The sequence below is a fragment of the Tubulanus polymorphus genome, chromosome 6, assembly GCF_964204645.1.
Source record: "Tubulanus polymorphus chromosome 6, tnTubPoly1.2, whole genome shotgun sequence".
In the NCBI taxonomy this organism is placed as follows: Eukaryota; Metazoa; Nemertea; class Palaeonemertea; order Tubulaniformes; family Tubulanidae; genus Tubulanus; species Tubulanus polymorphus.
In genome coordinates, this window is record NC_134030.1 from 8538973 (window position 1) to 8554329 (window position 15357).

General features: G+C 37.6%; 2 protein-coding genes across 2 annotated transcripts; both read left to right on the plus strand.

The window, feature by feature from the left end:
* The first annotated feature begins 290 nt into the window (after positions 1–290).
* LOC141906879 (speckle-type POZ protein-like) lies at positions 291–5844 on the plus strand. Its single transcript, XM_074796331.1, has 9 exons — positions 291–419; positions 902–1035; positions 1120–1241; positions 1861–2012; positions 2450–2577; positions 2950–3127; positions 3304–3482; positions 3978–4120; positions 4435–5844. Exons 2-9 carry the CDS (start codon positions 949–951, stop codon positions 4577–4579), a joined length of 1134 nt encoding a protein of 377 aa, XP_074652432.1. The 5' UTR covers positions 291–419; positions 902–948; the 3' UTR covers positions 4580–5844.
* A 413-nt stretch (positions 5845–6257) lies between these two features.
* On the plus strand, positions 6258–14013 carry LOC141907688 (uncharacterized). Its single transcript, XM_074797413.1, has 20 exons — positions 6258–6308; positions 6977–7100; positions 7288–7375; positions 7634–7705; positions 8478–8523; positions 8612–8765; positions 8858–8925; positions 9014–9105; positions 9235–9303; positions 9393–9529; positions 9635–9702; positions 9786–9877; positions 9962–10027; positions 10166–10305; positions 10387–10586; positions 10793–10982; positions 11154–11221; positions 11358–11439; positions 11534–11615; positions 11715–14013. The coding sequence occupies exons 1-20, from the start codon at positions 6258–6260 to the stop codon at positions 12721–12723; spliced, it is 2898 nt and encodes a 965-aa protein (XP_074653514.1). The 3' UTR covers positions 12724–14013.
* Positions 14014–15357: the final 1344 nt, after the last annotated feature.

A 15357-nucleotide genomic window follows, 5' to 3' on the forward strand; every position in this document is an offset into this window, starting at 1 on the left:
AATTTATTTTTTCAATACTCGTGTAAGGAGATTTAGTTATCGCTGGTGGCATATATTTAACTGTGTTTTCGATCAAATACTTCAACAGTTTAAATTCTTGAATGAAATTATCATAGATTTTTAGACATTACGTCTTGTGATTCCGTGATTATTTAGATTTTTACTGATTTCAAATAGTAACCGAGGTCTAATTACAGATATTTTATGGGATTCGAGCCTCCTGCGCTATCAATGACGTCATCGAATGCGTGCAAGGTAGTATGAAATATCCGAATCCTTTCTGTATTTCCGCATTCGATAACCCGGATGTAAATTGGGAATTTTGAGTCGTCGCTGAATTCGGTGTTTTTCAGTCGTTTTTGTCCGACAACGTGCGCGTTTTAGTGTTAATAACTGTACGTTGTTGTTTATTTGAATGTGTAAGTTCATCTATAGTAGCGATCTCCGTACTCCTACCCTAATTCGCCAAGACAAAAAAGTGTGTACCTTTTCCTGCACCCCAAAACCAACCCCATCCCATCCTCGTCCTCCTCGTCCATCATCATCATGACAGACACACCACAAGTGTCATCCTCCCCGGCAGGGATTCAAACCTGATGGCATCAAGATTGCCACGGTACGAAACCCTGCCACACTAGGTCTAGGCCGAGTCGAGTGTGCAGCTTTATGATGTCATCGTCGGCCAATCAGACTTATCACTATCAGATACTCCGTTTTATTTTATTTTTTGAGCCCAGGTTTTTCCATTTATTGTTCTTCCAAGACATTTACCTCAGCGATTTAAAAAAGAGATGATGATATTTATTTTGTCATTGTCATCATCATCATTTGTGACATTGGGTTAGGCCTACATGTAACTAACATGACCTGTATATACATTGGATATTTGATCAATTTTCAGATTGACGTTATAACGACGGCCTAGATATTAATCGGTTAACGAACAAGATGAATAACATGGCAGCAGCCAGGGTGCCTACTCCGCCGCCAGCGGATATGCCCTGTCCTGTTGCGGAAAACTGGTGTTACACGCAGGTAAACAACAACAAAGATGATGAATTCCTTCAAAATATAGAAACTTTGTTCCAGTCTCAGTTTCTCGTGGCTTTTTCGTTTCAGGTCAAAGTCGTGAAGTTTTCCTATATGTGGACGATCAACAACTTCAGTTTCTGTCGAGAAGAAATGGGCGAAGTACTGAAAAGTTCGACGTTCTCCGCTGGCGCAAATGATAAACTGAAATGGTAGGTTTGAGCATGTAAAGGATGTTACCTTATACAACAGGGGCCAGTTATGCATGATTTGAAGGATGTTTATTTCTCAAATGGACAAGTATGAATATAAAAACAAAACCGATTACCGGTACATCTTAATTTGAAAATTATCGTTTTTAAAAAAGGACACCCCCGAACCCTAAAAACTGTACCTGGTGGAAGGGATGCTCTTGTTGCATGTTGATCATCCTCGCTTGCCAGGGTTTTGTTACCTCGCGCCAAAGCTCTCGCCAATACGCCCTGGCGGGAGACCCTTCATTAGTATATTATACTGCTCAAGATTCTTTGGTTCCAGCTGCACAGCCACCAGTCTAAATTTCTAGCAAATCAGATGCATTGTATTGATTGAGCGAATCTGCCGATGAAAAACAACGCATCGAATTGGCTAGATATATCGACTGGTGGCCGTTCAGCAGCAATTTGTCTGCCCAACAACTCTTGGGCAATGTAATAGACGAGGATACTTGTTAAGTTAACCAGTGGATAACAGTAACTATTATAAACCCCATTCAAACTGCATTGTTAACAACTAAGATCTTCTGATTGTTTACTGTAATCAATTATAATACATTCGATCGATTTGTTTCAGGTGTTTACGCGTTAACCCTAAAGGTTTGGACGAAGAGAGTAAGGAATATTTATCGCTTTATTTGCTGCTCGTATCGTGTAATAAAAGCGAGGTTCGCGCGAAATTTAAATTCTCTATACTCAACGCTAAGAGAGAAGAAACAAAAGCAATGGGTAAGCATGTTAACTAGCTCGGTCTGATTTCCTGATCATTGAACTGGTTCAATATCTCGTCTTGTTCAGTTTCTTCTGTTCGATTTCTCGGGAAACATCTTCAGTAAGTATTGCATGCGTTTCCGGAACAAGTTAATTTCAAATTCTTAGTCTAGTCACTATTCGTTACTTCATATTTGAACTAAACAGATTCTATTTGACTGATAATGGCAGTGTTGGTGCTATTCATAATAAATTCTCTGAATGCGGAGTATTCCGCCTGAAATATGAGAACAAATTAGTTTTCTTATGATTATGGGTTTGAATTTAGAAAAGTCATATTCCAGCTGAAACTCTCATGATACAGAACACAGAGCACAATTGATAGATATTACAAAAGTCTGTGGTTCCTTTGCTGCAAGTCAAATGATCATGTTATTAATATCTGCGTATTTCAGAGAGTCAACGTGCGTATAGGTTTGTGCAGGGCAAAGATTGGGGATTTAAAAAATTCATCCGCCGTGATTTTCTGATGGATGAAGCCAATGGATTACTGCCAGATGATAAACTGACTATATTCTGTGAGGTTAGTCAGTTCGCTCAGACGTGCAATTATGAATGTGGGGATCCATCTCAAATTTATCGGTGGACTATAAGGGCGGGTCTGGTTAATTCCTATTGTCCACGGATAGAATTTCCACCGCTCTACAAAGAATAAAGATCTGTTAAGATGCAAATTTTCAGTTTTAAGATGGAGCGTTACTTCAAATAGCTAATTATCCATATAATGTGAAATATGATAAGTTTACAACCTATTATATACAAAATTTAAAAGATTAAAAGCAAATTTTATTTATCACATATTATTATCAAAAGACAACATTTCGATCTCTCACTAGGGATCATCATTACCGTAGGTGTGGTTAAATGTGGAATATTCTGTGTTGACTATTTATAGGTGAGCGTAGTCGGTGATACAGTGAATATATCCGGACAGAGTAATTGTTCTCCCGTCAAAGTTCCCGAGTGTAAATTAAGCGAAGATCTGGGGAATTTATTCGAAAGACAGCAATTCAACGATGTGGTTTTATGTGTGAGCGGGCGTGAGTTTTTGGCCCATAAAGCGATACTAGCAGGTACGTGGCCCGTTGTACAAGTTCTCGCTTCGTCCGTTGACGCGCTGTGAATGAAATAGCAGTGTTCCTCATAGAGATATCCCCAACATTCACTTTGAGGGATGACGAAAAGTTTATTCGCTACTAGTTGAGGTGAACGTCTATAGTAAGCAAAAGGTCATCTTTTCTTTTAACAGCGCGGTCGCCAGTGTTCAGTGCGATGTTCGAACATGAGATGGAAGAACGTAAACAGAACCGAGTCGATATAACCGACGTCGATCACGAGGTTGTCAAGGAAATGCTGCGATTTATATACACAGGCAAAGCTCCTAATCTTGAGAAGATGGCTGATGATTTATTGGCAGCCGCTGATAAGGTATAACCTCTCGAATTACCGGTTGAAATGATAAACTTCTACCCACAACTAACCGTTTAACTCCTTGATAATTTTGCACACCCTGTACCAGTTAGTTTATTTTTGATGATGCACGTATATGTGGTTATACCTGTGCAGCTGAATATGAACTATAATCCAAGCGGACAGTCTTCTGCTAATCAATAAACACTTGTGTAGTAGTATGCTGCGCTGTGCTAGCACACTTTTTACAGGTCATATACAGCCGACCGAAATATCACTCTCAATGTTATACAATAAGAAAAATTAGCGACCGCTAATGGTAGTGTCAAGTGAACATGTCCAGCATACGTTTAAATACCCCAAACTTGGTTACAAAAAGTCACGACAGATTTGTCATAACTTGGATGAAATCGCCGTACGGGATGTCTTAGTTCAACTGTAGTATTCATAGTACGTATAGATCAACCACAGTTTCTTAATTTCTTCAAACGTGCCATGTTTTTCTTTTCGTAGTATGCGTTAGATCGACTGAAGGTGATGTGCGAAGAAGCGTTGTGCGTGAATTTGTCGATCGACAATGTGTCGGAGATTCTCGTGTTAGCCGATCTACACAGCGCCGAACAACTGAAATCTCACGCTATTTATTTCATCAACAGGTCAGTATTTCGTAAAAGATATTAAACCCGTTCGCTTTTGATCCTGATGAGTTTAATCCAAATTTTGATCGATTTAGGTATCTCTCCGCAATCTACTAAGAATTCTATTTAGAGCTCTATTTAGAATATTTTAAATTTTTTTGATCAGAGGTTGATGTGAAAAATTAAAAGAAAATACCCACCACCCCGTCAGACATTAATTCATTACTTTATCATAGTGCTTCCAATTTTTGATCAACCCAAAGAACGGTGAAAGTTCAGGCGGCATATTGATACAAGGACTCTTGATTGAAAAACGAAATATTCCATTTTAGCCACGCGACCGATGTCATGGAGACACCAGGCTGGAAAACGATGGTCGAAAGTCAACCACATCTCGTTGCCGATGCTTTCCGCGCGCTCGCCAGTCAACAAAGTCCGCCGCTCGGCCCACCGCGAAAACGTCTGAAACCGTCATAATAGATGGCGATGCAGTCAACATACGTGTTAGTGTATATAGTGTATATAGCAATCGTCGTTGCCATAGATACTGCGGACAATAGTGACATGACAGTGCATAGCAGTAGGGTGGAAACATTTCCGATGAGCGTCCAAATGCCGAACATTTCTCCAGGGGTAGTTAACAGCGACCAGTCTCTTCGCGCGTGTTGGTTCTTTGACCAATCTCGCACGGATATGTGAACCTCATTAAATAGATGATCTTACAGTCCCTCTCGGGTTCGGATACGTGTCCTTTGCATTGTATTGAAGGTATAGCATGTATACTGCCGGCAACCGGTGTCCTAATATCGTAATGAATGTAGTTATAGATTTGAATCTCTTTAAGTGGAGCGTCATCTCGCAAGCATTTCTGTGGTTTACCGGTACCTTACTACTTGGGATTTTTTACGGTCTCGGCTAGTCGAATACTCCTCGCCGAATGAGATATAAGTCAGGTGAATTCTTAATATGGAAGTCGAATTGAATGGAGATTAGATGGATTGATTTCATACTGAATTGGCGGAAGAAATTGTGAATCTTCAAACTATATATTTTATCATGTGTATTGAATACCGGTATATCGTATTTTTTTTCATTCCAAGTTGTAATACCCTATTGAATATACTACGACGCGACAATCATTTTAGAATGTAAGATATAATATTCACGTTAGTGAAATAAGAAGTACCCGCTATGACACCCGCATCTATTCACATTTTGAATTTGATTGATTCTCAATCAAATAAATAGTCAATGAAATTTTAATTTCTTTGGTTAGGTTTATGGGAAAAATATCATTTACCTCGTAGGTCTGCCAATTTCTGCTAAGTGCCCTAAACAAACAAATGGACATTTCAATGAAATAAGGAATGAAATGTCCTTATTAATTCAGTTGTCATGGGGTAAGACTCTTTCAAGCTCGAAATTATCTCACATCTTTAAAGGTTACTAATTTTTACGAGATTTGACAATTTCCGCGATTCGTACTGGTCCCAACCTCATTTTGATTCTTAGATTTCATGAATAAATCGACTGAAACCGGATTCATTCTCGCACTATCTTCCATTTATTATGCATGTTATGACTTTTCAGCAGTATATCAATGAAAATCAAAATAATTTTCTCCATTGTAGATATCATCTTTTGCCACTCTATATTGTAAGTGAGCGTATGTTTGTGTCTCGAGTTATTTGTAAATAATTTTTTGTAAATTGTTGAACTAAAATAATCCTATCGAAACTGAAATTGTGCTGTTGTATATAATAACAATGATAATAATTATAATAATAATAATAATAATATCACAATTTTCATCATTATGAAATTGAATCGTTACTTATTGAGTAAATTAATTGTGGTTATCCATGCAGGCAATATTTGTACAGAGTGATAAACATTGGAGCCAATAAATACATTTATACTAGTCATATTATGTCCGTATCATAATTTTTTAAATTAATCAGTGGAATTTCATTACGAGGACTTTTCGTGATCGTCTAAATTGGGAAAGCACATGGACACACAACTTCCCAGGAGCGATGAAACGAAAATTATATGGGTTTTTTAACTTGGATGTGTCTATTTTTTGCTCGAGCCCGCAAAAAGTCACACCAGCCTGTGCTGCCCTCTCACGACTCCGGAACGCATACGTGGCAAAATGGCGGCTTGCTATCGGAACACGTTACTGCTTGTTTTCGTTTGTATTTCGGTGAGTATCTTTTTATGAACTTGTTTGACAAATGTTTTAGAAGTAATTTTCACCTGATCTCCACGTTTTGAATGGTTTCGTGCTTTTTACTGGAGCAGACATTAATCAGTTCGCGGTTTATCGGCGTCCGAAATTAAGAGCAGATGATGCATTGGCTAGTCTGTGTCCACAACGTTCGACGATTTGACAATCTACATCTAAATGGGATACTGCATCTGAACCGCGATCGCCTGTATTACGATTTAGGGGGAAGGTGGTGTGATTAGGTGGTGCGTACTGAGGCAGCAGAACATATCCCATGGATCATCTCCTGACTAATGTTGTTCCAGTCCACAACTTGTCAATGTCAACTGTTCTCGGGAAGAAGGAATCTACAATCTACCTTTCCGGTCTCAAACACTAAAACCTTATCCGTTGTTAACACTTCTACCTCACCCCTTAAAGAAGAACAATATTTACTGGTCTAATCGCATTTTAGGTCACCTTTCCATTGTGTAGCGCTAAAGAAAAGTGTTAAGCCTTATGGTTAAGTGCATCCACTGTTGGAAATTGATAGGGACACCTTAAGTGCAGTCATTCCATGAACCAACTTTGACATACCCTATATTCTGCTTACGGTAAATTTTCACTTGCTGTGTTCACAATGATGTCATTTTGGATATTTTCAGGTGTTCATTCCACTACGAACGGCTAAGAAAGAGCCAGATGTCACTGAGGAAATTCAGGATTGGAAGGTTTTTAAAAAGCTGCTGAAAACGCGCAATAATGTTCTAGTTGCATGCGCCAAATCAGGTTTGTATTGATTTGACAAAATCTTGCTCGTCTTAAATTCATTCAATTCATCAGATAAATGATTGTCTCAGAACTTGGCTGAATTTGTATTATAGTGGTATTTTATTTCAAAGTCCGCTGTGTTCTGATCGACTGCTGTTCACAAGAGTAAGTCTGTCGAATTCAAACTGCTTCAATTCCCTTCCAGGAAAGGCAGTTTCGGATATCCGTCCAGTATTAAAGACTGTCGCATTTGAAATGCGTGGTAAAGCTACTATAGCCGTAATAGATTGCAGGTTAGTTGCATAAAGTTATGTAAGTTGTAGACCTACCCAGTTCCGCTTCATGCCTGGACATTAGTTCATTTTCACAATCCAAATAGGCCCCACTGCTGGTAGTACAACCTGACTTTGCCTAATGATAGCTTTGCGAATCATTCTTGCACTATGAATTCAGATGAGTGATTCTGATAGAAGAAACGTTTTGGCCCACACCATTGTTGTATTCTGTTGATTTATCATTTTCTTCGATGATGAATATTGTTTATTTTTCAGCAACAATGACGCGAAAAAAATTTGTAAGAAAATAAAGGCGCGGCCATCGCTATCAATTTTAAAACATTATAAGTAAGTTTTTGCCCAATTCTCTGTTGCTCTTAGAAACGACTTTAGAATATCGAGCTGATTTCATTCCGCATGAATTTGAGTTGGACCAACTAAAATTCATTTGGAATGAATTAACCCAACTTAGTTGGTTCGTTCTCGAGTCCACATGTTGGAAGCATCTGTTCGAGTCGCTTTAAGTCAAATCAACGTCTATTCTAGATCTATAAAACAGCTGTGTTTGTTCTGTGGCTATTTAGATAAATTCAATCAACTGCTTGATTTATGACAATATTGCATAGTAGAAATATCAACTAATTTTCGATTGACTTCGCCGTATTTGCGATATTGATCATAAGTTAACTTCAATGAGATTTTTCCATTCATTTATCGAATTTATTCATTAAATCTACTGGAATTTGATGCCCTTCAATTATTCTGTAAACATGGGGTTTTCATTAATCATGTTAGGTTTTTCTGCTAATGATTAGAAACATAGAAAATACATACATATGTAATGAATGACAGGGGAAAATCAGGGAATTTAGGATTTCAGATTCCCTGTAGGGAAATCAGGGAGTTTGTGGACTCGTGGAAATTAATATCAGGGAATTCTGAGATTATTTCTTGGACTTTAACCATTAGATGTCATGCATAGGCATATTCGATGGTGCAATAAAACCATATGTCATAATGATTTTTTGCATTTAAATTTTGGGTTTGGCATTCTCGTTCAATTTGGAGTTTTAGATTTGCTTGATATTGTTCATTATTGGTGTTTTGATGATTATTCTAGGGATGGTAAATTCCATAAAGACTATGACAGGCAGTTGACAGTGTCGGTAAGTGCATCCAAGTATAATTAACTATTTTCCAAAAGCGGTGAGACTTACTGGTACTCGTACTGCTATCGTTTTTCTGCTATTTCAGTCGATGAAAAACTTCCTGATGGATCCAACCGGTGATATTCCGTGGTCGGAAGATCCGCTCGCGGAACACGTTGTTCATATAGAAAATCCAAAAGGATTGATGAAATTTTTCAAAAAAGAACGTCGCCCGACGATTATCATGTTTTACGCACCGTGTAGGTCGAGAACGTGACTATCTTTGAAAACTTGAAAAATGGGCAACAAATCCATGCTCTTCGTTTATGTATCTTTAAACCATTCGTTTTAGGGTGCGGATATTGTAAGCGTTTGAAGCCCGATTTTTCAATGGCAGCAACAGAGGCTCGCGCCAATGCTGTGAGTAGCACTTGTGTCATAACCTAGATAAAAGTGGTGCGGCACTATTGTTTCAATTGTTCCTACTTTTCGAATTTATTTCATGTAGGTTTTTGTTGGAATGGATGTCGATAAGCCGGAGAACGCCATTATCAAGGAACAATTCAACATCACTGGCTTCCCGACGCTATATTATTTTGAGTAAGAAAAATTCCCTTTCCATTCGACTGATTCCGTGTTTTAACTCGCGATCAGTTGATCAATCGATAATTCATGGCTAGCAGTGTATGTTTAAAAGCGTCTATTTATCGTTTATCCTATCGTGAACAGAAGTGGGCAGCTTAAATTTAGATATGGAGGCGAAAACAGTAAAGAAGGATTTCTCAATTATCTAAAAGAGTAAGATATGATATCAAAACTTGATGATTGAAAATATATAGGTATCATTAAGACAGGCAGCTTTAGTTGAGAATGATTCTCGTTTCTAGTCCGCATCCGCCAAAGGTTAAGGAAAAGGAAAAAGAATGGTCTGAAGAAGAAACCGATATAGCTCACTTGAAAACCGATGATTTCGATGATTTCATCAAAGAACATCCATCAGTATTAGTCATGTTCTATGCACCTTGTAAGTAGCCAGAGGAATAGCCAGAATTCAAACTAGTGGTTTATCAAAAACTGAAAACATTTCTGTTTCAAGAACCTGGATTGTAATGGTATTCTTAACGTTTAGGGTGTGGCCATTGTAAATCAATGAAGCCGGATTATGCCTTAGCCGCCACAGAAGTAAAAGATCAAGAGGTAGTACCATATCCGTGTGCTAAAAATAATTTTGTCATCCGTTCTCAGTTGGATAGTAGCCATACATTCCATTGATTTTATAGCTAGGCGTGCTTGCTGCAATCGACGCTACAAAAGAAAATGCTTTACAAAGTCGATTTGAAGTAAAGGGATTTCCGACAGTAAAATATTTCAAGTGAGCGGACAATATTGGAATTCAAAAAGTAAGTGAACATGCATGACAGTTGCTTGGTTCATTTCTAATGGATTCGTTTTTCAGAGATGGAGAATATGCATTTGATTTTAATGAACGCACAAAGGAAAAGATAATTAGTTTCATGAAAGAGTGAGTATTAGTTTACCATTTTAGTGTTTGAGACTACGACTATAATCATCAATAAAGTACTCCGTGTACGCATGTACTCCAGGATGCATCTTTGTACAGTATTGTTATATGTTAATGACTGTCTACGTTATATTTTAGTCCTCAAAAGCCCCCTCCACCACCAGCTCCAGAGCCAGAATGGGCAGAAACGGAAAGTGAAGTTATGCATTTGACTGATGAAACATTTAAACCTACTTTGAAACGAAAAAAGCACGGACTTGTTATGTTCTATGCACCATGTAGGTTGTTGTCAACAAGCTTTCCGGTATCCGGGACTATCGTGAATTGCATTACATGATTGTGATTCTTTCTTCCAAAAGGGTGTGGGCATTGTAAGAAGGCAAAACCAGAGTTTACCAGTGCCGCCGAGAGCTTTAAAGATAACGTCAAAGCAGTGTTTGCTGCAGTCGACTGCACTAAACACAAGGCAACTTGCGAAGCATTTGAAGTCTCGGGCTATCCGACCATCAAATATTTTAACTACGGAAAAGAAATGAAGAAGTATACGGAAGGTCGAGAGGTATTGCTTGATTATTATTATGAGAACTATGATCCCCATTTTGCAAAACAGAACTGTTTCTTTTATGCTATTCTATTAAAAGACCATTCGCTAATTGGAAGGCCCCACATAAACCACCTGAGCTACGATTATTCATCTGAATACCTGCGACCCAAATTAACGAAACTTATTCAATAGTATATTACGCTTTATTTTCCGTTCTGTAGAAAGAAGATTTCATCGCGTTTATGACAGATCCAGAAAATCCTCAGAAGCCGGAAAAGAAGACACCGTCTGCGCAGGAACAGTGGGCTGGACTCGCTGGATCTGAGCACCTGCATCACCCTCAAACAACCAGCGAATTTGACGAATTGATAAATACCCACAAATCAGTGCTTGTGATGTTCTATGCACCATGTAAGTACTTACTTTCATCTCTCGTTCCATTGTAAATGAAAATAGCTACGTACGTATGTCACTTGTATTGTTTAGTCTTACTTAATAGCGATACACTTGTTTCGACTTCAAATACTTAAGCATTTTGACTACTTGACTGTTCAATTAACGTCGCTATGTCTCATATTTCAGGGTGTGGACACTGTAAAAAAATGAAACCTGCTTACGCCAATGCTGCCGATATTCTAAAAAAGAATAATGTGCGTATAAACATGATGAATGAATAAAGGAATGGTATTTTTGCTACAGTTGGTAAAGCTACTGTAATGTGTATCATACTCTGACACTACTGCCAAGTGGTTATTGATTGTATTCTCCCTTCTATTAAACTTTCAGGTAAATAGTATTTTAGTTGGAGTGGATGCAACAGTCCTTAATGATTTAGCCTCGCAATACCAAGTCAAAGGATATCCCACTTGTAGGTTTTGCTGATCAACATTGGCTTAAAGACAAAATTCAATTCAGGCATTCTATGCTCAGAGGACAGTTAATACATATGATTTTGTTTTTAGTGAAATACTTCGAAGATGGTAAAGAAATGGAAAATTATGATGGTGGAAGGGCCAAAGATGATCTGGTGGCGTATATGACAAGGTATGGAATATGTGGATTGTATGGATGACTGTTGTCTCTTAAAATATCTATATATTTACTAGGAAATGATTGAATTAATTCTTGATTATATTCCTACAGTAAAACAAAACAGCAACCTGACAACAGTGAGGCTGAAAAAGAAGCCGAAGAAAAGAGAATTGCTGAAGAGGAAAACAGAAAGAAGGCTGAGGAAGCCAGGAAAGCTGAAGAAGAAAGTAAGGCTGAGGAGAAGAGGAAAGCTGAGGAAAGGAGAAAAGCCGAAGAAAAGAGAAAGGCTGAGGAAAAAAGAAAGGATGTGGAAAAGAAAAAAGCTGAGGAAAAGAGAAAGGCTGAAGAAAAGCGAAACGCTGAAGAGAAGAGAAAAGCTGATGAAAAGAGAAAGGCTGAAGAAAAGAGAAAGAATAAGGAAAAGAGAAAAGCTGAAGAAAAGAGGAAGAATGAGGAAAAGAGAAAGGCTGAAGAAAAGAGGAAGAATGAGGAAAAGAGACAGGCTGAAGAAAAGAGGAAGAATGAGGAAAAGAGACAGGCTGAAGAAAAGAGAAAAGCTGAAGAAAAAAGGAAGAATGAGGAAAAGAGAAAGGCTGAAGAAAAGAGGAAGAATGAGGAAAAGAGACAGGCTGAAGAAAGGAGAAAGGCTGAAGAAAAGAGAAAAGCTGAAGAAAAGAGAAAGAATGAGGAAAAGAGACAGGCTGAAGAAAAGAGAAAAGCTGAAGAAAAGAGGAAGAATGAGGAAAAGAGAAAGGCTGAAGAAAAGAGGAAGAATGAGGAAAAGAGACAGGCTGAAGAAAGGAGAAAGGCTGAAGAAAAGAGAAAAGCTGAAGAAAAGAGGAAGAATGAGGAAAAGAGACAGGCTGAAGAAAAGAGAAAAGGTGAAGAAAAGAGGAAGAATGAGGAAAAGAGACAGGCTGAAGAAAAGAGGAAGAATGAGGAAAAGACAAAGGCTGAAGAAAAGAGGAAGAATGAGGAAAAGAGACAGGCTGAAGAAAAGAGGAAAGCTGAGGAGAAAAGAAAATTAGAGGAAAAAAAGAAGGCTGACAGCAATAAAAAATCTGATAGCAAAACTACCAGAGATAAAAAAGAAAATATTCACAAAAAACAAGAGTTATGAGGTCATTCCTTTCTTTTGTATGAGAATGAGAATTTAGGTACTAATTTTATATTCCAGTGTTTTAAGTCTTGCTGTCATAAAGGTGTCTAGAGTGAGTGTACTACGACAGTCAAGTCCATTCAAATGGATTGTTGAATTATTAAACCATGCTGGTAGATTTGTGTGTTTTGGTAGATGTGAGTTTTCTAATAATGTAGATATTATTCATTTATATTGGATATGGTTAATCACTCAATTCATCCAGAATTTCTGAGCTTGACTGTCGTTTATCTCTTCAGGTAGTCTAGTACCTAGCCGTCGTTCGTTGTAGGGAACCGGTAACAACGACTGGTATTCAGACTACTCTTAATAATACGCTTTAGAACGTAATGACATATCACTCAGCATTCCTCCCTCTGTCATTTTGTTAAGCACAGAAGTGATATTTCCTATTAGCTGTCTTTGCTTTTATTTTGTTTGTATGAGCGTGAATTATTTTGTTCAAATGTTGCCATATGTGAAGAGAATTGATAATTTTTCGTGCTCTGTATGACTAAGAACTCCATTGATCCTGGCCGAGTAGGATATTTAGGTATAGTACGTTATACAGTGCAACTTATTATAACGAACTCGGATACAACGATTTTTCGGATATAACAAATATAGAATTTCGTCCCAAGTTATAAAATTTAATTTCATACTGGGCTATCGGTTATAACGAACATATTTTCTGGTCGCTGTAACGAGGTTCCACAGTAAAGCTGTAAGATTCAAATTGTTTGAACAAAAATACAATAAAACAACGAACTCGTTGGTATGCGATATTTGTGATAGAAAAACCAGTACCGCTTATAAACTTGTACATATTTGGAAAAGAGACATTTGTTTTTTTTTGGTAAAAATAATTTTTTCGGTCTACTTAAAATAATGATGCACATTTTCGTATTCTCCGGGTCGTGTGTCTATTTTACACTGCTATTTTTTTAAAGTTTTTGTTACGGATAGTAACCTAGGATAATTTTGGTCAGCTTCACTGAAGCTATTGCAGTATTTTAGTGTTGGTTAATTATTTCCGCATTGAGTTACCATAGTTGAATGAACTCGGCTCTTGTGCTATTGTTTTAATTAAGCGTATTTTTCCAACGTCTGGTACATACATTTTTTCACATGCCGACAGCATTTTAGAGCTGCAATCTTATTTTTTCCTAGTTTCCGAATGTTTCTGTAACTGTCAATTTTTACGATACTGCCTTAATTTATAGTTTATCCCAGGATTTCTTAAAAACTTGTTTTCTCATAATAAAAGATTTAATTAACCATATATTAAAAGCATGGCTTGGTATATCTTTATTTTCAATTCCAAACGATAATCGGGATTTGTTGGTGCAGGTGTATAGCCCAAGACATGGATTTTGGATCTTGGTCGCCCGCCAAACGGATCACTGTGGCTTAATTCTATACGACTCAATACTTGTTTGAGTTAGGCCAACCGATTGTCTCTTTTTTAGCAAAACTCTCTTATCGTATCAATTGGATTATTTATACTCGGAATTAATCAGATAATTTTTTACTTTTTTCCTAAGTTCCATGCGAAAAAAAACTTAATGTAAAATGCAAACACCTGTTGCCCTCTCCATCAACAAAAACAGAATTACACAGAAAGAAATTTACTCTTAAAACTAATTCTTTATTAAAAAGAATTACAGTTGAGTCATTTCAATGCTGTAATAAGAGTCTAGAGATTTTCTCCGAAACCGGCCCGCCAATGGGTAAATAGTTTATCCACTCCGGGTGTTCAAGCAAAAGACTCTGGCAAGCGAATATTATGTTAGTTCACGTTTTCCCCGCTACCCTTATCGTTAGGGGCAGCACGAGAGAGTCGAGATCGTTGTTTTTACTGTGGCGGGCGAATTTTCCCAATCGCCAGGCCGGCAATATTCCATCAACGCTAATGCTTTTATCTAATTAAAGAAATTGTATTAATTGATCAATACTTTGATGCCACTATCTAAATAGAAATGATTTCTATTTGTTTTATATATTTTTGAGTAAGATACGAATTAAGACCTGGGGGCTAGTCTTTCCGGCACTATGTTCTCGCACTATATGCCGTTTGCTTGAAATGATGAGCAGTTAGTTATGTGATGGAGTGACTATCACCACAGAGAGTTGACCAGATCCGAAGGAGTAAAGTCGAAGAGCGTGTTGTATTTTGTGAATCTAAACAGCATCTGACTTTATTACTACAGTATAGGGTTACAGTACACATGGCGCGAAACAGCAACCAATCATATAAGAGAGACATCAACGAATCATATAAGAGAACCAACACATGTCGTTCTCGACACTCCGGGGGCGGCGGTAAGCGCCGAATTTGAAAGTTTACTCTAAGATAACATGTATCGCATTAAATTGAAAGATATTAATAATCACTATACTAAGTAATAGTTTCACGTATGAAATTGAATCGCCATAAGGGCTAGAAATAGGGACATTGCGTTGTGTTGAATAAATGAGTACATAAAGAATATTATATCTATAGAAAGCAAGTTAACATCGTATCGAATAACATTTAAATTCATTAATCCGCTTTATAGTAATAATAAGTAATTCCCAACACCAAGAGTGATTAAACGATATTTCAAGTCCTTTCTG

What these genes read in the sequence shown, in the direction of transcription:
- LOC141906879 (XM_074796331.1), top strand. Translation starts at nt 949, where the DNA reads ATGAATAACATGGCAGCAGCCAGGGTGCCTACTCCGCCGCCAGCGGAT. An exon ending in AGAAGAAACAAAAGCAATGG is followed by an intron (nt 2,013 to 2,449) that starts GTAAGCATGTTA and finishes TGCGTATTTCAG; the next exon opens with AGAGTCAACGTGCGTATAGG. An exon ending in TATTGGCAGCCGCTGATAAG is followed by an intron (nt 3,483 to 3,977) that starts GTATAACCTCTC and finishes TTCTTTTCGTAG; the next exon opens with TATGCGTTAGATCGACTGAA.
- LOC141907688 (XM_074797413.1), top strand. Translation starts at nt 6,258, where the DNA reads ATGGCGGCTTGCTATCGGAACACGTTACTGCTTGTTTTCGTTTGTATT. An exon ending in ATAGCCGTAATAGATTGCAG is followed by an intron (nt 7,376 to 7,633) that starts GTTAGTTGCATA and finishes TTTATTTTTCAG; the next exon opens with CAACAATGACGCGAAAAAAA. An exon ending in AGTCATGTTCTATGCACCTT is followed by an intron (nt 9,530 to 9,634) that starts GTAAGTAGCCAG and finishes CTTAACGTTTAG; the next exon opens with GGTGTGGCCATTGTAAATCA.